The sequence below is a fragment of the Hyperolius riggenbachi genome, chromosome 3, assembly GCF_040937935.1.
Source record: "Hyperolius riggenbachi isolate aHypRig1 chromosome 3, aHypRig1.pri, whole genome shotgun sequence".
Classification (NCBI taxonomy): Eukaryota; Metazoa; Chordata; class Amphibia; order Anura; family Hyperoliidae; genus Hyperolius; species Hyperolius riggenbachi.
Window position 1 is genome coordinate 197328207 of NC_090648.1, and position 22612 is coordinate 197350818.

The 22612-nt window shown below is 42.7% G+C and overlaps 1 protein-coding gene across 1 annotated transcript in view; it reads left to right on the top strand.

The window, feature by feature from the left end:
- Positions 1–11335, top strand: part of MINDY2 (MINDY lysine 48 deubiquitinase 2) — an 87242-nt gene extending 75907 nt beyond the window's left edge. The window contains exons 8-9 of the mRNA XM_068275522.1: positions 5813–5992; positions 10390–11335. Of these exons, the coding sequence (XP_068131623.1) occupies positions 5813–5992; positions 10390–10512 (303 nt within the window). The 3' untranslated portion in view covers positions 10513–11335. The remainder of the gene's footprint in view (positions 1–5812; positions 5993–10389) is intronic.
- Positions 11336–22612: the final 11277 nt, after the last annotated feature.

Consider the following 22612-nt stretch of genomic DNA (forward strand, 5'->3'; position numbering starts at 1 on the left):
TCAGAGAGACACTAAGGCCTCGTTCACATCATTTAGCGCAGATGGCTGTGCGATTGGAACGCAACGCGTCCGATCGCACGCCATCTGCGCTCCTATGCGCTGCGCTGCAGATCCCATTCATTACAATGAATGGGATCTGCGCTGCGATTCCCAAAAATGCGTGCAGCACGCGATAGCGCAATCGCGCTGCCACGCAGCGCATATGATGGGAACGGTAGAAGGGCTGTCTATGCCTTTCTACCGTTCTTGCGTGTCGCACACTATACGCGCTGCCAAAATGCGCACGGCAGCGCGTATAGTCTGAACGAGGCCTAAGACCATATCTATAAGATTCATAATTAACAAGTCCTTTATTGGGGACACAACCCTTGATTTTATAGGTTACTAGAAATAACAATTAGTTCATTCATTTGAGGGTCGGGTTATGCTTAGTAGAGGGTGTACATAATCATTATGAAGTGTGTTAGGGGTGTACATAATTAAATATGGTGCAATCTGATGAACATCTTGTATTTGACCTTCAATGCTGATTATTATGTTCTGTCTTTGTCCTAGTGTTGGAACACTGGATATTTTCCACTGACATAACCTAAATTAATTGCAACACATTACACAAGAGTATAAGACAATATAAACAAATACAGGATCTTCTAAAAAAAAATTAGCATATTGTGATAAAGTTCATTATTTTCTGTAATGTACTGATAAACATTAGACTTTCATATATTATAGATTCATTACACACAACTGAAGTAGTTCAAGCCTTTTATTGTTTTAATATTGATGATTTTGGCATACAGCTCATGAAAACTCAAAATTCCTATCTCAAAAAATTAGCATATTTCATCCGACCAATAAAAGAAAAGTGTTTTTAAAACAAAAAAAAGTTAACTTTCAAAAATGGTTTACTGACCATGGTATTACTGTGCTCAATTGGCCTGCCAACTCTACTGACCTGAACCCTATAGAGAATCTGTGGGATATTGTGAAGAGAAAGTTGAGAGACGCAAGACCCAACACTCTGGATGAGCTTAAGACCGCTATCGAAGCATCCTGGGCCTCCATAACACCTGAGCAGTGCCACAGGCTGATTGCCTCCATGCCACGCCGCATTGAAGCAGTCATTTCTGCAAAAGGATTCCCGACCAAGTATTGAGTGCATAACTGAACATAATTATTTGAAGGTTGACTTTTTTTTGTTTTAAAAACACTTTTCTTTTATTGGTCGGATGAAATATGCTAATTTTTTGAGATAGGAATTTTGAGTTTTCATGAGCTGTATGCCAAAATCCTCAATAAGAAAAACAATAAAAGGCTTGAACTTCTTCAGTTGTAGTGTAATGAATCTAAAATATATGAAAGTCTAATGTTTATCAGTACATTACAGAAAATAATGAACTTTATCACAATATGCTAATTTTTTGAGAAGATGCTGTATGTATATGTATATATAGATAGATAGATAGATAGATAGATAGATAGATAGATAGATAGATAGATAGATAGATAGATAGATAGCTTAGATTAGATTAGCTTAGATTAGATTAGCTTAGATTAGATTAGCTTAGATTAGATTAGCTTAGATTGATAGATTAGATTGATAGATTAGATTGATAGATTAGATTAGATTAGATTAGATTGATAGATTAGATTGATAGATTAGATTAGATTGATAGATTAGATTAGATTGATAGATTAGATTAGATTGATAGATTAGATTAGATTAGATAGATAGATTAGATTAGATTAGATAGATAGATAGAATTAGATTAGATAGATAGATAGAATTAGATTAGATAGATATATAGAATTAGATTATATATATATATATATATATATATATATATATATATATATATATATATATATATAGATATATAGATATATAGATAGATAGATATAGATAGATATAGATAGATAGATAGATAGATAGATAGATAGAGATATAGAGATAGAGATATAGATATAGATATAGATATAGATATAGATATAGATATAGATATAGATATAGATATAGATATAGATATAGATATAGATATAGATATAGATATAGATATAGATATAGATATAGATATATATATATATATATATATATATATATATATATATATATATATATATATATATATATATATATATATAGAGAGAGAGAGAGATATAGATATAGATATAAGAGATATAGAGATATATATATTACACACTCACACACTCACACACAGACTGTTGGGGGGGGGGGGGGGGGGTTCTGATCAATCAATCCTGGATTTAATCAATAACCTATAAGATAAAGAATGTTATTCAATACCTAGTCAATAATATGCCCATGACAGCTCCCTCCTCTGGATCATATTCTTTACTAGCTAGCCATAGACTTGCAATTGAGGATAATTTAATGAAGTGCTACTTTACCTCTGATAGGCTCTAGGAGTCCCTTTTAGAGGCAGGGATTCCCCCTTTGTCTTCCTGTAAGTTGGCATGTGAATACCGGGTCAACTCCTCGGAGGAAAACCGTTTACACACCTATGTCATTCACTCTATCCCTAATCTGTTTCAGGTAAGAGGGGAAGAACCCAAGTTATAGAAGCCGGACACTATTTTTGGGCCAATGGGTTTAAGGGATCATGTCACAGTATCATATCCTCTCTCTGTAGAGAAATGGAAAGAAAAAATCTTGTCAAGTCTCAGTAGTAAAGGAGTTTAACCTTCTGATAAGGCTTGAGCCGTTATCTTAAAATATGCTGTAAACTCGGTCTTCATAGACAGGCGTGCTGTTTCCCATGCAGTACCCCTAGCATGTGCAATCATCTTCTGAAGAATTATTTGAATGGGCCTTTGAGTGTACCCCTGAACTTTATAGATGTTCTGCGTTAACTGTTCCAAAACTAAGTTCAGATGATGTTGGGTACCCACATTCTGTTGTCCCAATGTGCCTAATTGTTGAATGACCTCAGTCATACCTTCTATGTCTACACTGTTTGCTACCCCCATTCCAGCGCCCATGCCTCCCAAGATTGTATCTGCTAAATCGCGGGACCTTCTTCTGGCTACACTATTCCCTGTGGAATGTGCCCATGACATAACAGCCTGAACCAGGGTGGCAGCAACAGTGCTGCAGTTAGGGTATATATTAGATATTACCCACTCTTCTAAGTTAATCTGCCCGCGGGCCTTAGTTTGAGGACCACTGTATTACTGGCACAGACCAGGCTAATTGTGCATTCAGAACCATTCTGACAAAAGACAGCTCAGACTTGTAATTAGCTTTGGATGGTCACGTGTAATCAGTACACCAAAGTAGTTGTGGTATGCATCTAGTTCAGAAAGGTCTCTTAGTTTTCACACTATGCATATTGGATTGTCATAACTGTGAACAATACAAATAAGTTTGCGTCACTGCCTCTGTAAACACCCATGCTGTCTGGTAACCCAGCGGGATCCGATGCACTGCCCCTGAAGTGAATGTACCATAGAAATATATTAGCGTTGGGGTGCGATGTGACGCAACAGATTCTGTGTGAAAGGACCCTAAAGAAACTGCTGTTCCATGCTTTATATTCAGGGAAAGCAGTTAGTTGTATCCAGATGATAAATAGTGAAGATTCATCAGCCGGGTCTGACTTGATTTTACTTACAGAAAGCCTAAGGGTACTCCACAGAACCTTCTACAGAGATGAAGCAGTTAAAAAGAAAATAATAAAAAACCTCCTGAATGGAGTCCACAACAGGAGTTTAATTTCTAGCAATGACTTCCTATTTAATCAGAGTGTTTAACAGAATCACACCAGGGCTCTTTATTATCTTTTTATTCCCACAATCAAGGAGAAAATTCCATTTGATTTTTGCCATTAGCATTGGTGCCCTACTGATGTAAGCTGTGATTGAGTACTGTTGTCATATCAGTGCAGTGTCTTGCTGCAGAGTTTACGAGACTTTAATACATTATTTATCAGCTTTGTGACAACAGCTGATGGCTCCGGCACACTATAATTACTTGTTTTCCGATAGTCAACTTGGAAATGACATTTTGAATTTTAACAAAACTGCAGCAGTTGGATTTTATCCTAAATGCCTTACTAGCATGGGAAAGAGGAGCCAGATAGGTGAAAGTAATTGCTATTTTATATGCATAGCATGCACCATATGTTCTTGCTTTGGTAGGAGGATACAGGTGCACATGTTGTGTGGTCTCCTATATCGCACCTTCTGGATTTTTAACAGGGATTTGTAAATTGGTACTTAATGGACATTAAAGTATCATATTTTACGGAAAGGCAAATGTAAGCAGTGAATCCCTGTAAAGTAACAAATGATAGTACAGCAGAGTCCACGTTATCTGGAATGACATGCCTAAAGGGAATAACTGGGACTGTGCTTTGGGAGGTTTGCAGGGCATAAAATACTTACCGAGCCACTGGGTGGCGCCTTCTACCCTTTCTGTAGCTCCTACCAACTTTGATGTCTCTACACAGCGGCGTCACGTGACCCGATGCGGATCAGGTGACCTGCCGGGAGCCATACATGGAGAATGGCGGAAAGCCACTAGGAGCTACAGGATGAGTAGAAGAAGCTGCCTGGAGGCAAGGTAAGTATTTCATGATGGGGGAGAGGGGGAACTGGCAAGCACATGTATCCGGCATCAGGCGATCTCCGCTGGTTCCAGATCCCGGGGATCTTGCTGTAAATGTGTATGGAGTTATAAAACTCATTAGAGGACACCTGAGGCGAAAACTAATGAAATAAACAATTGTATCTATCTTCCTTAAAAATGACTTTTTAAGATATTCCACAGTTTTATTTTATGTTTAAATTTACTTTTTAAGTTTTAACTGTTTTATTGTTTTTGCTCAATGATACATTCATTGAAGTATGCCAGAGTTAAAATCTATTAACTATTGACCATTTTTATCTCTTTCCTTCTCTCAGAAGCCATTTTCTGCTAGGAAAGTGTTTTATAGTTGGAATTTCTTATCAGTGAGGGTCACTTGCTGTCTGAGTCAGGACTGAGTCAGCCACTTACATACCTGATATTTAACTCTTTCTTTCAGGCAGATAAAGTAAAAAAAAGAAACACAGCAAAGTTATTTGTGTGCTAGGCACTGTATATACTTATGTCTATATCGTCATGTTACATGTCACCTTGGGTGTCCTTTAAAGCTATAAAGTGCAGGGAACACCACCTTCAGGCATTGTGTGTTACTCTGAATGTTCCAGCATCCTCCATACAACTTGCATATGGTTGTTTTTATTCACTCATTATTTTTTTTATATTACCTTGTATAAAGGATACCTACGTTAACTGGAAATTTGAGTGCCTGTTAGTGGCAGAAGTTTGGATGGCACTATAGGCGACTGTTGAAATAGCATTGAGGGGACATTTGCGCTCTCTTCTGAGATCAGGGGATAGATTTATAAAAATAAAAAAGTCAGTTCATGTATTTTGGCTTAGAACGCTCTGACTGAGAAGGGCTGTATCCTTCAGTTGAGACAATACTACTTTTTTGACTGATACACACAGGCTAAAACTGGGGGATTCTTAAAAAATCATTTTGATGAGTAGGAGGGTAAATACAATTGTTTATCTCATCAGTTTTTTTCACCTTGAGTTTCCTTTAAAGATGGTCATAAGATCTGGATCCTGTGACAGGACACGATTAATTAAATACAAAACACTGGAGCACTCTGAAGTGGCCTTCTATGACCCCCAATTTTGAATTCTATCACACATCCATGAAAAGACATAAAACACGATTGTTATACCAGCTGGTGCCCTCTGTGTGTTTCTTGCAGAAGTGACAGTCTGTGTGTTTTCTAGGATTACCTGATGGCATTGACACTGCAGCAAGAGCAGCAGAATCAGGACATAGACTGGGAACAAATACCAGAAGGCATTAGTGACCTAGAACTGGCCAAAAAGCTTCAGGAGGAAGAAGACAGGAGAGCGTCACAGTATTATCAGGAACAAGAGCAAGCAGCAGCTTCTGCTCCACCACAGGTACTATTCCTTTTTATTTCCCTAAAACTAAATGTTACAACCCCCCTAACACCACTTCTGTACCTTTTTTTTTTTTCAATTATTTTTTTTATTTTTTAAATATTTACTTGTCTTTCACCAACATCAGTGGCGTAGCTATAGAGGATGCAGAGGCTGTGACCACACCTGGAGTTGAAGGACAATACAGGGCTTTACTTTAGCTGGTACATTAGCTCTTCATGGGTGCTGACAACAGATGGATGTGTACCCTGTATTGTCCCCATACAGCAGCTGTGCTTCATAAACTATCACCAGTGGCTCCCAGTTGTATGTGGTCCAGTGTTTGTCATGGAAAGAATTCGAAGACATAACAATTGTTTAGGTAATAGTATAATCTCGTTATAGATATAGTATAACTTTGGGTATAGTAAACTGAATGTCCAGGTCCCGGCAAAGCAACATTATAAGTATATGGGAGTAACACCTGGTATAGTAAATATATAGAACTTGTTATAGTAAACCTGGTTTTCGGCCCGCGGTATTCTGTGGGCGGGCGCACGCGTCATACGCCATTCAGAGACCCATGAGCTGTGGGCGGGCTGGCAGCCACTTGTAGCCTGCTTACTATCTGCACTCTACTCTGGGCCTGCGTGGATTACCTTAAAAGCACCAGCCGGTGAGACCTACGCTTCCTGTGTAAACTCCTGTCTCGTAACTGAGGGAATTGTGTATCTGTGACTTGCTTGTGCATGGCTGCAATGCTACCTGTATTAACCGGTTCAGCGCCGCAGTGCCGAAAATCTCATGCATCCGAGCAACGTTCACCTCCCATTCATTCGCCTATAACTTTATTGCTACTTATCACAATGAATTGATCTATATCTTGTTTTTTCCGCCACTAATTAGGCTTTCTTTGGGTACTACATTTTGCTAAGAATTATTTTTTTCTAAATCCATTTTAACAGGAAAATTAAGAAAGAAATGAAAAAAATTCATTATTTCTCAGTTTTTGGCCATTATAGTTTGAAATTAATACACTACCGTAATTAAAACCCATGTGCTTTATTTGCCCATCTGTCCCATTAATTACACCATTTAAACAATGTCCCTATCGCAATTTATGGTGCCGATATTTCATTTAGAAATAAAGGTGCATTTTTTCAATTTGCGTCCATCACTATTTATAAGCTTATAATTTTAAATAATATAATAACATACTCTCTTGACATGTATATTTAAAAAGTTTAGACCCTTGGGTAACTATTTATGTTGTTTTTTTTTTTTTAATTGTGTTTTTTTTATTTTATTTTTTAATAAAAAATGTATGTGGGTAATTGTTGGTGTGGGAGGGAAACTGCTTATTTTACATGTAAAATAAGCAAATTCTTTAATTAAAAATGTATGTGGGTGCAGTTTACTATTTGGCCACAAGATGGCCATAGTGAGAAAAGTCCTGGATGCGAACGATCTCGCATCCAGGAACCAAAATTCAGAGGAGTTGTTTCCTGGGGGCAGAAATACCACGCTCTCTGGAGAGAAAGCGTCGGTATTTCTGCGGGGAAGTTAGATCGGTGAATGGGAATTATATTCCCATTCACTGATCGGGGGGCTAGCGGCGGGCGGGCGCCCGATCGCGCGCACCACGTATTGAAAGCAGCAGTGCCTTTCTGGACGAGAAAGCTCGTCCAGAAAGGCCGAACTGGTTAACTGGTGAGATCTGTGCTTCCTGTGCAAGCTGTTGTGTAATTATTGCATGCAAATCCCTGCATGTTTAGCAGTGTGCATTTTGATCTTGCTTAGACACTGTCTGTGCTCACTTGCTAAAGCATTGAAAGAAAAAAATACTCCCACCTATCGATTGAATTATGATACAGCATTGTATCTTTATGCTCAAATATGACATTTTCTGATATTGTAAACTACTTTGCCCGGTCCCTTGGGGTTTACTATAAACAAATTTTTTATTGCTACGCCCTTGACCAGAAGGATTGTGACACATTGTCCATTCACTGCATTGAGTGAGGCTGCATCATACTGCTCACCATTGCAGCCAGCACTGGTTTGCCTAGTGCCATACCAATTCAATTTTTTTGGGGGGAAAAAAATATTAACCTCTTTGTCCACTGCTACAGTATATCTACGTCATCTGTGGCACCCTCCAAGCCACCATGACTTAGATATACTGACCTGCTGTGCACGATTGGGTGCAGAGTGCACCCCCCCCCCTTCCCCGCACTGTCAGCTGCCTTACTAATTGGTGAAAGGGAAAATGTTCCCTTTTAGCCAAGTAGTAACCCCCCCCCCCCCCCCGCGCGGATGAACGATTACCGCTGTAGCAAACAGCGGTGATCCTTCATCTCTCCCTCTCCGTGGCCAGATCGATAAAAAAAATGCCCCTGCAAGCAGAATATCTCACCTTACCTGGCTCCTGCGATCATCCTTCAGCCCCAGTTTCCATTCACCGCGGTGCACGCAGCCCTGTGATGCCGAACATCCAGGTCCCGGCTTGATGATGTCATCAAGCCGGGACCCGGTGTTCGGCATCACAAGGCTGAGTTCAGTGCGGTGAATGGAAGCTGGGGCTGAAGGATGATCGCAGGAACCAGGTAAGGTGAGATATTCTGCTTGTAGGGGCATTTTTTTATCGCTCTGGCCACGGAGGGGGCAGAGTAGTAAGGGGGGGGGGCACATCTGGCTACCCATAACGGAGGGTGGATGTAGTGTTCCGAAGGGGGGGGGGGGTTGAACTGTATTTTGGGGCCCATCAGGGTAACAGGGGGTGGGGAATTAATAATGGGTGGCACATCTGATGGTCCTGGGGGCCATAACCTAACACTGGGGGCACATTTGGCTATAATGGGGAGGGGGCGCTAATCCTGGGGGCACATCTGACTACAATAGGAGCCAGTGATCCCGGGGACACATCTTGCTATAATGGTGGGCCCTATTCCGGGGGGGGGGGGGGGGGCGCATCGGTTTATCTATATGGGGGGGCTAGCAAATACGGGGGACAGATCTGGCTATACTGTGGGGCTGATATTGGGGGCACATCTGGCTATACTGGGGGGGCTGATACTGGGGACACGCCTGGCTATCTATCCTTGGGGGACGTAATACTGGTGGCATGTTTGTTATCTACTGTAGCATTTTTTATTTTTTACTGGAATTGGTGAAACCTAAGGATTAATGCAATTTTTCATTTCCCCCCCTCTTTTTTCCCATTTAAAATACATAGAATTTTTTTTTCCTTGGGTCAAAATACCCCCATATGAGCGTCTAGTATGTCCTGAAAAAAACGATACCTAGATCATTTAGGTGTCGTGAGTAGGGATAAAGTTATGGCTGTTTAAATAGGGACATGGCTAAAGCGTCAAAACTGCTCTGGTCCATAAGGGGAAAAGAAGGTCTGGATGCGAAGTGGTTAAAGAAACATGTAGACAACAAAGTTTTAATGCACAAAATAGTCTAATACTTGTACAAGACTCCCCTGCCTTGGGCACCCTACATAACCCAGGAAAGCAGTAATTGGCTTAGTCAGGTTGTTTTGCCTGGTTATGTTGTTTGTACTGTACAGGTAGCCTCTTGTCTGATCTCCATCCCTACTCCTTAGTATAGTGCATGCAGTGCTGTCAGGCATGCATAAGTGTTATAAGCTTCCAGGCAGACTGCCATACAAAGCGCTCACAAATGATTGTTTTTATTGTCAATGAGTAACATGTGTATTGGACTTTGTTTTTGCTGATGCTGCTACTCAAACTTCTTTTAACCACTTGCCGACAGCACACTCATACTGTGCGGCGGCAAGGTGGTAGCTGGAGGACCAGTGATGCACATCTGCGTCGCCAGGTGCCTCCCTAATTAATCAGGAAAGGCCGCTCGCGCGAGCGGCCGTTTCCTGTCAGATCACGGAGCGGGTCTCCGTGAATAGCCTGCGAGCCGCTGATCGCGGCTCGCAGACTAAATGTAAACGCCGGAGACGTTTGTCTCCTTTGTTTACATTGAACGGCGCTGCTGTAAAGCAGATCGGCGATCCCCGGCCAATCAGCGGGCCATGTGACAGATGACAGCCTGTCACAGGCTGCACAGGACGGATAGCGTCCTGTGCAGCCCTGATCACCAGGGGTGAGAGGGAGGGGGGGGAATTTCGCCGCAGAGGGGGGCTTTGAGGTGCCCCCCCCCCCCCCCGCAACACCCAGGCAGGCAGGAGCGATCAGACTGCCCCCTGCACATCATCCCCATAGGGGGGGGGGAAAGGGGGGTGATCGGATCACTCTGCCTGCAACCTGATCTGTGCTGGGGGCTGCAGAGCCCACCCAGCACAGATCATAAAAAACAGCGCTGTTCTTTAAGGGGGAGTAAAGGCTGAGTCCTCAAGTGGTTATCTGCATTGATTGCTTTCATATATTTGTTTACTGCAGCCAGGACAGCAGCCTCAAGCAAGCGCCAGTCCGTCCAGTGGGCAACCATCAGGGAGCAGTGAGAAAAAGAAGAAAGAACCCAAAGAGAAGGAGAAAGACAAGAACACATGTACACTCTTGTAACGGATCAAAATGTCTTTTTAGGAATCTACCACGGCAGTGGGTCCAGGAAAAGGAGACAACGGTTATAAGCCACCTGTGCCTCAACACCCCCAGCTGTGCTTCAGATTGTTAGGGGGGGAATTGTTACAGACTTGCTACACTCATTACTTTTATCAATGGAGTAGTGTGGTGAAACCATGTGTCCTTGTCACAAAGTGTGGAGCAAAAGCACTAAGTACATCTCTTACGTTCTGTTTTTGTATCCTTGTGGCTTTCTCGAGATTAAGCCATAATAACTGATCCCACCTTTTTGTACCCGCAGGAAAGAAGAAAAGTTACCATTCCGGACAGGAATTTATCTTGACTATTGCTCAGCAAATTTTTAAGAGTTCTAGAATAAGACTGTCCCAGCATGCTTTGCCTCTAAGTGCTGGCCTTACTTCCCCCTATCCAGTGACTTGCTCTGTAACTGTCCCATAGGTTTCAGATCCATCTCATGTATTTTACCCCTGTATATAAACATCCAGTTAGGCATTACTTGGTATAATTAAGGGAATATTTACTACTTCACTGTGTCATAACCTGGGTATTGCACCCAAAAATGTCAGGTTTAAATATTTTGTGACAAACTACACTTTTTTTTTAATATTTAGGACCAGACTGACTTCCATTTTTGTATACAGTGTTCTGTACTTCATATGGTAGCATAAGGAGCTTAGGTTGTGTCTTGTCAATAAGGTTAATCTAGGTCATTGCCTTTTAAACCAATAAATGTGAGACTGTTACATACTGCTATAGGAGCACCACTTGGGGTTTGCAGCTTGGAATGGTCATTTTTTTTAAAGGAGGCTGAACTAAGCTGTTTTAATTGTAACTGTCTTGTTAAACCTGTACTGGATCTGTCCATTAGGAAGTGTGGCTGATTACTGATTGATGATGTTGGTATGTATTTATATTAGATTATATGGTCTTATTCTACATGTTTCTTGAACATAGACAATCAATGTCTGCATCGGTTATATGTGTTTTGTGTGTTGCTGCAATATTAATGTACAACCGCTATAGGCAGTTGTCTGGGTAAGTTGTGGGAATATATGAATACTTACAATACTGGGTGATGTGTCGAGTCACCCATTACCTTCTTTTATATCTTGGAGATTTTGTTAGATCTAACAATTCCTCCCCAGCAACCAGTACGAACTCTAATAAGGGATGCCCGCCTCGCCTTACACTTTCTATAAACTACATTTAAAGAGAAATTTTAGCGAAAAGGGGGAAAAAAAATCAATACATTGCAAAGTGAAAAGTTAAAAAATAGAAAAGATATCAAGAAATGATTGATATTCGCCATGTAATTTGTTCATATTGTTGGCTCCACAATGAGCTTGCAAATCATCATCTTTACTATTGGCAGACAAGAAAAAAACTAGACAGCACCAACTGCCATTCTTTATAACCACACCCCCTAACATTGCAAGGCTAAAAGGTTGCTTTTGTATAGAAATGCATAGAGACAAGACAAATAACATCTATATTGCGCTTTTCTCCTGGCGGACTCTATATGCTCTACAGGCAGTAGCAGTGTTAGGGAGTCTTACCCAAAGTCTCCTACTGAATAGATGCTGGCTTACCAGGTTTCCTGTGTCAGGCAGAGTCCTTAACCAGTACACTAAGGAGGGAGATATTGATTGCTTGGCTATTGGAAACAGCTGTTATTTCCCACAATACAATAAGATTCACAGACAGGAACCTGTCAGGACCTAGGCCCTGACATCACACTGTGGAAGGGTTTCACCACAATATCAACTATACAGACTCCTCTGGTGCTCTGTTTGAGGAAAGGTCGAGATTTCTCAAAGGAAAGGGGGTATTGGCTACTGATTGGAATGAAGTTCAACCATTGGTTACAGTTCTTTTTTTTTTTTTTTTTTTTTTAAGCTGGCCATACTCTGTACACTTTGTAGTAGATCAGGAAAACAATCAAGATTTCCCTGATATCTCTTATTTTTGTAGTCTACCATATTGTACTACTCAATATTAGATCAGACTCCAGCATGATTGTAATTTAATATAAATTGTACCACTGCTAGCTTTGTACTGCTCAATGCACGACAAAGCTATGCGCACTACTTCTACCCACAGAACTCCTGCACTCCTGCCATGCTTTCGTAATCAATATTTGATTGATTAAATTATTTATCAAATGGGGGGGGGGGGCTTACATTTTCATAGATTTGTGTTTGATTCAATATAAAAAAAACTAACCTAAAATCTAAGCTATGAAATAAAAAAAAAAAAAAAGAGGCTGCCATATCTATTACCCTTTAAGCAATACCAGTTGCCTGGCTATCCTTCTGATCCTCTGCCTCTAATATATTTGGCCATGGACCCTGAACAAGCATGCAGCAGATCAGGTGTTTCTGACACTGTCAGATCTAACCAGATTGGTTGTTTCTGGTATGATTTGCATATTCCTGTAGCCAAATAGATTAGTACGGCTGCCAGACAACTGGTATTCTCACTTCAATTGTCCTTTAACCACCCTGGCGTTCTGATTAAATCACCAGGGTGGCTGCGGGAGGGTTTTTTTTTTAAATAAAAAAAAAACTATTTCATGCAGCCAACTGAAAGTTGGCTGCATGAAAGGCCACTAGAGGGCGCTCCGGAGGCGTTCTTCCGATCGCCTCCGGCGGCCAGAAGTAACACGGAAGGCCGCAATAAGCGGCCTTCCGTGTTTCGCTTACCTCGTCGCCATGGCGACGAGCGGAGTGACGTCATGGACGTCAGCCGACGGCCTGACGTCAGCCACCTCCGATCCAGCCCTTAGCGCTGGCCGGAACTGTTTGTTCCGGCTACGCTGGGCTCGGGCGGCTGGGGGGGACCCTCTTTCGCCGCTGCACGCGGCGATCAGGCAGCACACGCGGCTGGCAAAGTGCCGGCTGCGTGTGCTGCTTTTTATTACATTAAAATCGGCCCAGCAGGGCCTGAGCGGCAGCCTCTGGCGGTGTTGGACGAGCTGAGCTCGTCCAGACCGCTCAGCAGGTTAAGGAGAAGTTGGATTGCAAGACAACAGTGGTTGTTGATACTCCAGGCAAAATTGAAAAAGTACACACACAAAAAGTCAATGGACTTACTCCTCCCAGATACAGGCATTTTCCTCTTAACCATGGCACGTGCAGTGCTCTGGTTAAAGGTGGCCATACACTGGTCAATTTGCCATCAGATTCGACCAACAGATAGATTCCTCTCTGATCGAATCTGATCAGAGAGGGATTGTATGGCTGCCTTTACTGCAAACAGATTGTGAATCGATTTCAGCCTGAAACCGATCGATCACAATCTGTGGAGCTGTCTTCTCTGGTCCCTCTGTTCTTGTGCTTTGGTAAGCTGACCAGTCGTGCGTTTCTATGTATGTGAGCCCTGTTACACCCCGGTGCCCAGGAGCGTTCTGCGTCTGCACAGAACGCTGCCGGGAGCACAACAGGGGGTGTGTGGCTGAGCCATGCATGCGCAGGTGCGCATGGCGGCCAGATTACCAGGGGCATAGTTCAAGAACAAAGCGGCCGGAGAGAATGGTGAGGGATCTCACATACTTCATGGGGCTGGAGAAAGCCCCAGGTAAGTATAAATACACACATTTTGAAAAAAAAAACAAAGTTGCACACTTTCTGCATGTAAAGAGAATCTTCCTGCGTCATCCATGACTCCATTGCACCAGGATCCTCTTCTAGTTTGTGTCTGAGCCTCCTTCATGTACGAGCAAGTACAGCCACGCTACTACAGGAAAGAAGGGAGTGACCAAAAGAACAAATTTGATAAGTTCTAGCAGTGGTCTCCAATATGGATCTGGAAACCTCTGGACCATGCAGACGAAGCACTGTAAAAACAGTGCCAGAGATTCGGTCGCAGCCATAGGCCTTAATGGGATTATGACTATAGGAGCGATCAGTGAGCAATTTGGGTACCGTCAAAAGATGGAGCACAAATTACTATACAAACACTGTAATTTGGCTGCCAGCAACACCTGGAAGCCAAATTGCATCTTCCCCCACTATCCAGGGCGACTTGGAGGGGGAATAGTAATTAACGCCTCTGGGACTTTTGCAGGAGTAGGGTGAGCTGTTTTTCGGCTTTACCCTGGGTTCAAATCTCCAGATGGCTTAATCATATGTATACCATCCAGAGGCAAGCCTCAATATTATTGTCATCTTCTACTCCCTCCAAATTGCAGGTTCTCTTTAAAGAGAACCTGAGGTGGTCCCTTGGGGGGCAGGTGGGACACATAGGCATGTTGTATGCCTCTCCTTTGTCTCCACCACCCCGCTATAGCCAGGGCCGGTTTAAGCAACAATGGGGCCCCCCCAACATATACCCCGGAACAAAAATCGGCATTAGGGGACCTTTTTTGCAGCTGGTATAGTCAGGGTGTGAAGTCCCAATCGGTCAAAGCTCCACATTCTGGCTATCCCAGCCTGCATGGGGACAAGGGGTTAAAAAGTTTCAGGAGGAGGGACCCCACATAATTTTTTAAAAAAAAATTCCCACACTCTAAACATAAATTTTTTGGGGGAAAATAGGAAAAAATGCCAGGGATCTTCATACAGCCATATTGCGGCTGTATAGCGATCCCTGGCCAAAGCGCTGTGGCTGCGTATAGACCCCCTGGAAACCCCGTCAGGAAATTTATTGCGCTTTCGTTTGATGCATGTAAAATTACACTACCGTTGGGTTTGCTACTAAAATTTCCGCATTTAAAACTATACTTTTTTCCTTCTAAACTTTAAAATCAATTTTCTCAAAAACTATAAGGTCTTTTTGAAAAATTGTTTTTTCCTCTTATTTCTAATGATCTCCTTAACATGTCCTGCAAATTTAGGGTTTCTAGCATTTAAGGTGGATTTGCTATTAACCATTAAAGTCGGCAGGTTTTTAAATGTGTTTTTTTTTCCTTTGAAACTTTTAAAATCGATTTTCTCAAAAACTATAAGGCCGATTTGAAAAAATTTTTTTTCCTCTTGTAGCCACTGGGGGCCCCTACAAGCTCTGGGGCAGCTGCCTCCTTTGCCTTAATGGTAGCGCTGGCCCTGGCTATAGCCCCCCGAAATTAGTGACAATATTTGTCGCCATCTTGGAGGGCAATGGGAGGAGAGGGATTTCCTGCTCAAAACACCCACAAAAGCGGTTCCTGCATGCTTTTCAGAGCTGCCATTGGACAATGTTCTTTCCTTGGTTGCGCCCCCTGCCACTCCCCTGCCTCCCTGCAGGCTGCTGTGAGAGTTCTCACTCCTAATGTCATGACCCAGAGGTCACGAAAACTGATCAGCTACTGTGGCCCACAGGAGTGCCAGTTTTGACGGCTACCTGATCTGCCCAGATCCCATAACCTCCCTACCCCCCCCCCCCCCCCCCCCCGATCAGGTATTTTTTTTTTTTATTAGCCCACCTCGGTCTCTCTTTAATCCCCAAAGCCTCTCTCCTAGAAGCTGTACGAGATGTGAATAAAAAGTTAAAAACTCTCCGAGGTCCAGTAGAGGAATGCTTCCTTCTTGGAGGGGAAGATTTGCTTTGCATTGCCACTACTGTAAATATGTAAATATTCCTCCTACTCTAGACAAGAGATGGCTGTGTAATCCAACTGCTACTCAACATCCTGACAGTGGGGTCAGAAGAGGGGGGCTGAATTGCCCCAAGGCGGGGAGCCCTGACAGCCCACTTTCTGCAGAACAATGCAGCAGTCACATTTGATAAGTTATTTAAAAGACAGCTAAAAGAAGAGTTATATGAAGACTGCCATCCTTTTAAACAATACCAGTTGCCTGGCAGTCCTACTAATAGCTTTAACATCAGTACTGTGTAAATCGCACACCTGCAACAAGCAGGTGTAATTAAGAAATCCACTATTTCTTAATTACTTCTGTGTCTAATGGTAAGCCTGTAATAATAGGGATGAAATAAGCTGTCATTTCTGTTGATAGAAGAATTTATCCTTCATATGTGCTAAGGAGCAGACACAAAAGAATATTTTATTTTGTATCTAGATTTGGTTTAAACAGTCACCAATTTTATTATAATGTGTACATGTAGGTTTGCTATAGTATTCTTCCATTTCAAATCAACTTCATCCAGTTCTTTCTGTTTGACAAAATACACTTGTGTATTGCTTAGTCTTACTTTCTACATAATGAGATGCCTATTCCACATTACTGAAGTCATAGTTGCAGCAGAAAAATATATTTTCCTGACATTAACCCTTGAAATAAAGCAATAGAAGTGGATGTTTTAATGTTGATTTAATATGGCACTTACAGTTTTATAATTATGGAATACAATAATATTAATCCTGTCATTTATCAGATATATATTTTGTTGGTCTTGGGTGTATAGAAACAAGCAAATTGCCTAATATAATAGGGATAATCAATGAAATGCACACTACTCCTTGCATTCAAATTTTGTGTAATGCCTCTTCAACTTGGGCCAATAAAAATTGACAGGAAGTTATTCTGATTGGTCCAGTTTCAAGATGCATATTTTTACATGAAATTTGAGTGGAAGGAGAGAGGATTTGCCTCTCAATTATCCCTATAACACCAAGCCTAGTGCAACTCTATGTAGAAAGGGAGAATGCGGAGTACCCAGTTAAATTATAGAGAACCAGAGCCTCCAGGAGTTTTGTAGTTTGTGTGAAAGGACCTAAAAAGCCCTCTACTTCCACAAACAACCATCCCAAATAGAATATGATCTTCCTAAAACAGACTAAATACCACATCGCCATGGGCAAGAAATACTCAAATGCATCCGTTAGGTCAGTAAGCAGAAACATGTTATTACTAACATTACATTAAGGCTTTGTGTGCCTGGTGTACAGCCATTTTTTATAGCTCTCCTCTAGTTGTTAAAGGAAACCAGAGACCAATAAAAAAAAACCGTTTTATACATACCTGGGGCTTCTTCCAGCCCCATGCGCATGGATTGCTCCCACACCGCCATCAGCTCGGGTATCGGGTCCTGTTCTGCCAGTCGCACCCAGTCTGTGCAAGAAAAGTATGCCCTCTGAGGCCTAGTGCACACCAGAGCGGTTCGGCTGCGGTTTGCGTTCCGCTTGCGGGTGCGGATCCGCTAGGGTAATGTATTTCAATGGGCTGGAGCACACCAGAGCGGGAGGCGTTTTGCAGAAACGCATACTCCTGGGCTGCTGCAGATTTTGGATTGCGGAGGCGTTTCTGCCTCAATGTTAAGTATAGGAAAAACGCAAACCGCTCTGAAAAATGGCACTTCAGAGCGGTTTGCCAGGTGGTTTTTGTTACAGTAGCTGTTCAGTAACAGCTTTACTGTAACAATACATGAAATCTACTACACCGAAAACGCTTCCCAAAACCGCAAAATGCTAGGTGAAACGCTACAGAAAAAGAAGAAAAAGCGTTTCAAAATCTGCTAGCATTTTGCGGATCTGCTAGCGGTGTTTGGTGTGCACCAGGCCTATGTTATTTCTCTGGCGGCTGTCTAAGATGTGTAGAGAGCGGACTTCTTGCACAGCCTGGCAACACTAACTGGACCTGATACCGGAGCTGCAGGCAGCGGAGGACGGTGGCGTGGGAGCAATCCATGCACATAGGGCTGGAGGAAGCCACAGGTATGTATAAAACTTTTTTTTTTTTCTATCAGTCTCTGGTTCACTTTAATATCCCAACTTGCAGACAGCTATTTGTGGCCGTTTTAGTTCTGTGCAATAGGGCTCATGAGAGCATCGGTACTGGATTACATCACATGCAGACTATAGCAGACAGGAAAGCAACTTAGAATCGCCGACTCTAGAGTTTCTCATGTTATAACAAGAATTACTTAAATACTGTATGTTATATTGCATGAATTTATTAAGTTACCGAAAATAATTTTCAGAATTAAGCTGACCATATAGACATCTATCTGATCGAATTACTCTACAGCCTAGAGATATATTTCAGCTTGAAATCTAGTGCAAATCTGTGTGCACTGCTGGCTGGGTCCCAGGTCTCCCAATCCCTCCAGAATGTAGGGGCGGTGGAGCTTCTCTTACGTGTCTGCCAGAGCTTCCTCCCACGGCATCTCTCCACTGCTGGGACTTTGCCCTGTCTCTTTATTTCCAAAACAAAAGTTTGCTTTCCTAAAACAGAAAGAATTTGCGATAATTCCGGTTGGAGTGAGCTTGAGATGTCTCCCAGAGCAACACTGCTGAATATATGCAAATTAACCATTGTACCCTTAGAAGCTAAACACACCTCCTTTATTTCCAGGGAGCTATGTTACCTGACTAAACTCTAGAAACCAAACAATAAGTGCACTGTGTCATGTACCTTATGTGACCACTAGGGGCCTCTCCTGTCTGTCTCATGACACAGCTCTCTGGGAATATGAAGAGTCAGGAAGAAGCCTTGGCGGTGGAGAGACGACATGGGTGGAAGCGCTGGTGGACAGGTGAGATCAGCTCCGTTCCTGCATTGGTCTGCCTGTTAGTGATGCACTCCCGGCCCACCACTAATTGGTTTTGGTCAGAAATTGATCATTCAAGAATTGTTTGAGGCATCGATTTCTAGCAGATTCAATCAAACTGACCAGAATAAAAAAAAAAAAGTATGGCCATGTTTAGTTTGCAGTTTTTGCACCTTAGGCTGGTTATACACACTAGTGTTGGGCTCACGGGTGGAAAACTAGCCGAATCCATGATTCTAATGAGGTTTAATTGCACCTCCTTCGACTGGAAGGAGGAAGTACACGGTATTGAGTCGTGGAATGTGTCCCATTGATTGTGTGTGATATGCATAGAAGCGCCAGACATCTGGGAAATTAACCCCCTGTCTCCCATGCACACACCTGAGGCAATTAAAGGGGCACTACAGCAAAAAATTATAAAATGTAAAATATGTGCAAACATATACAAATAAGAAGTACACTTTTTCCAGAGTAAAATGAGCCATAAATTACTTTTCTCCTATGTTGCTGTCACTTACAGTAGGTAGTAGAAATCTGACAGAAGTGACAGGTTTTGGACTAGTCCATCTCTTTATAGGGGATTCTCAGCAAGGCTTTTATTCTTTATAAAGATATTCCCTAAAAAGGATTTAAACAATGATGCTGGCCAGCTTCCCTGCTCGCTACACAGTTATTTGGCAGTTGGACAGAGCAACTGCCATTCACTAAGTGCTTTTGAAAACATATATATCCCGGAGAATCCCCTATAAAGAGATGGACTGGTCCAAAACCTGTAACTTCTGTCAGATTTCTACTACCTACTGTAAGTGACAGCAACATAGGAGAAAAGTAATGTATGGCTCATTTTACTCTGGAATAAATGTACTTCTTATTTGTATATGTTTGCACATATTTTAAATTTTATAATTTTTCGCTGTAGTGCCCCTTTAAGCCTCATTAGAATCGCTGATTCAGATAGTTTTCTACCCGTGAGCCCATCACCAATACACACGTTGGGCTCCTTGATTGAACAGTACTTGTATTCTGGAGTAAGAGACCCTATCATTACAATATTTTAGCCATATACTATTGTGTTAATGACATTTTCCATTTTTATCTCACAAGAGGATGTTTGTGTGGGAGTTGGCCATGGAATTCATAGTATTGGTTTTACAGCAACATATGTGGACAATACTTTTTATACTGCTTTTATTCATTCATACTGGTTAATTAAACCACTTTAATTTTTGGCAGTCAAACAAATCTGTTGTACTTTTTTTTTGTTAAGCTATCCTCTTTATCTATGAATCCTCCATTTCCTGTTTGTATTGTTCTTCTCATGAGCAAGCTCCTGGGGTTCATATAACTTTACACCAGGATAATGGTTCAAACATGGCATCTCATGTTTGCACTTGGGATAAATGTATGGAGAATACTAATGAAATTGAACGAGCACAATAAACTTCAGTACCTTTGCTTGTCTGTGTGCAATAATTGTATGTTGTGAGCAGTGATATTTTTCTAGATGCCGTCTTGCTTACACCTACAGTGTACTGCCAGGTCCTGTGGAATATTACTGGCGGCAGCCGTTAATTCCCAAGTGTTGTTAATAAATGGCGCTGCAGCTGACAACCATTCAGTTTATAAATAGAGCTTAGTGGCAGAGTGGTTAATCCCAAAGTCAACCATTTAAAAAAAAAAAAAAAAGCATTTTTCTGCATTTTGTAGTCAGACAATCCATAGTCCAGGAAACTCTGGTCACCCACGGCTTCTCAACTCACAAGTTTTAGCCACCAAACAGATATTTTTACAAGATTAGACATCAAGTTAAAAAAAAAAAAAATTCTGATCGATCATGCTCTAATTCCAAAACATAATTGCTTTTTCCATACAGTTTTGGGCAGGAGGACACAGGGAAGTAGGTAGATGAAGAGACCTTTTCTTTTGACTGTGTACCATCTCACAGTACCCAACGCTGGTGGCAGCAGTGATCAGCAGAGCCTCTGGATGCTCTTGTGGAAGCAGGTTATTTGGGCATTGCTCAGCACCTGATTTAAACCGCAGTTAAAAATCAGAGACGAAGCACCCTCCATGTATTTTACCATATATATCAGTGGGAACATTAGAGCAAACACTTACCCTGCTCTGTTTCATTTTCCTTGATCAGCTTGCTTATCAGTCTTGATAAAATCCCAGACTGAGCATTCAGTCTGGCTTTGCTCAAGAATCATTATAGCTGCGTCATTATAGCAGAGCCAGAAGAGGGCAGGCTTGGGCTTGAAAAGACATGAATGCTCAGTCGGGGATTTTATCAGGGATGGTAAGAAGCAGGCTGAACAGTGAAAAATGAGAGCAGGGTTTTCTCTAATGTACCCACTGATAGATATGTTAAAATACATGTGGATGCTTTGTCTCTGGTTCACTTAACCACTTCCCGACCGCCCACTACACAGGGGCGGCGGGGAAGTGGAGCCCTGCAGGACGGCCTCACCCACAGAGGCGGCGGTCCATTTAAGGGCATGGGCGGAGCGATCGCGTCATCCGTGACGCGATCCTCCGCCGGCGCCTGTCACCGTTCGCTCGCCGCAACATCCCGCCGGCTATACGGAAGCGCCGGCGGGATGTTAACCCCGCGATCGCCGCATACAAAGTGTATAATACACTTTGTAATGTTTACAAAGTGTATTATACATGCTGCCTCCTGCCCTGGTGGTCCCAGTGTCCGAGGGACCACCAGGGCAGGCTGCAGCCACCCTAGTCTGCACCCAAGCACACTGATTTCTCCCCCCCCTGCCCCAGATCGCCCACAGCACCCATCAGACCCCCCCCCTGCCCACCCCCCAGACCCCTGTTTGCACCCAATCACCCCCCTAATCACCCATCAATCACTCCCTGTCACTATCTGTCAACGCTATTTTTTTTTTATCCCCCCCCCCTGCTCCCTGCCCCCTCCTGATCACCCCCCACCCCTCAGATTCTCCCCAGACCCCCCCCCCCCCCCAGACCTCCCCCCCCTGTTTACTGTATGCATCTATCCCCCTGATCACCTGTCAATCACCCGTCAATCACCCATCAATCACCCGTCAATCACCCCCTGTCACTGCCACCCATCAATCAGCCCCTAACCTGCCCCTTGCGGGCAATCTGATCACCCCCCCACACCAATAGATCGCCCACAGATCCGACATCAGATCACCTCCCAAATCCATTGTTTACATCTATTCTCTCCTCTAAACACCCACTAATTACCCATCAATCACCCATCAATCACCCCCTATCACCACTTGTCACTTTTACCTATCAGATCAGACCCTAATCTGCCCCTTGCGGGCACCCAATCACCCGCCCACACGCTCAGATTGCCCTCTGACCCCCCCTTATCAATTCACCAGTGCATTAATTACATCTGTTCTTCCCTGTAATAACCCACTGATCACCTGTCAATCACCTGCCAATCACCTATCACCCATCAATCACCCCCTGTCACCCCCTGTCACTGCCACCCATCAATCAGCCCCTAACCTGCCCCTTGCGGGCAATCTGATCACCCACCCACACCATTAGATCGCCCGCAAACCCGCCGTCAGATTACCTCCCAAATGTATCGTTTACATCTGTTATCTTCTCTAAACACCCACTAATTACCCATCAATCACCCCCTATCACCACCTGT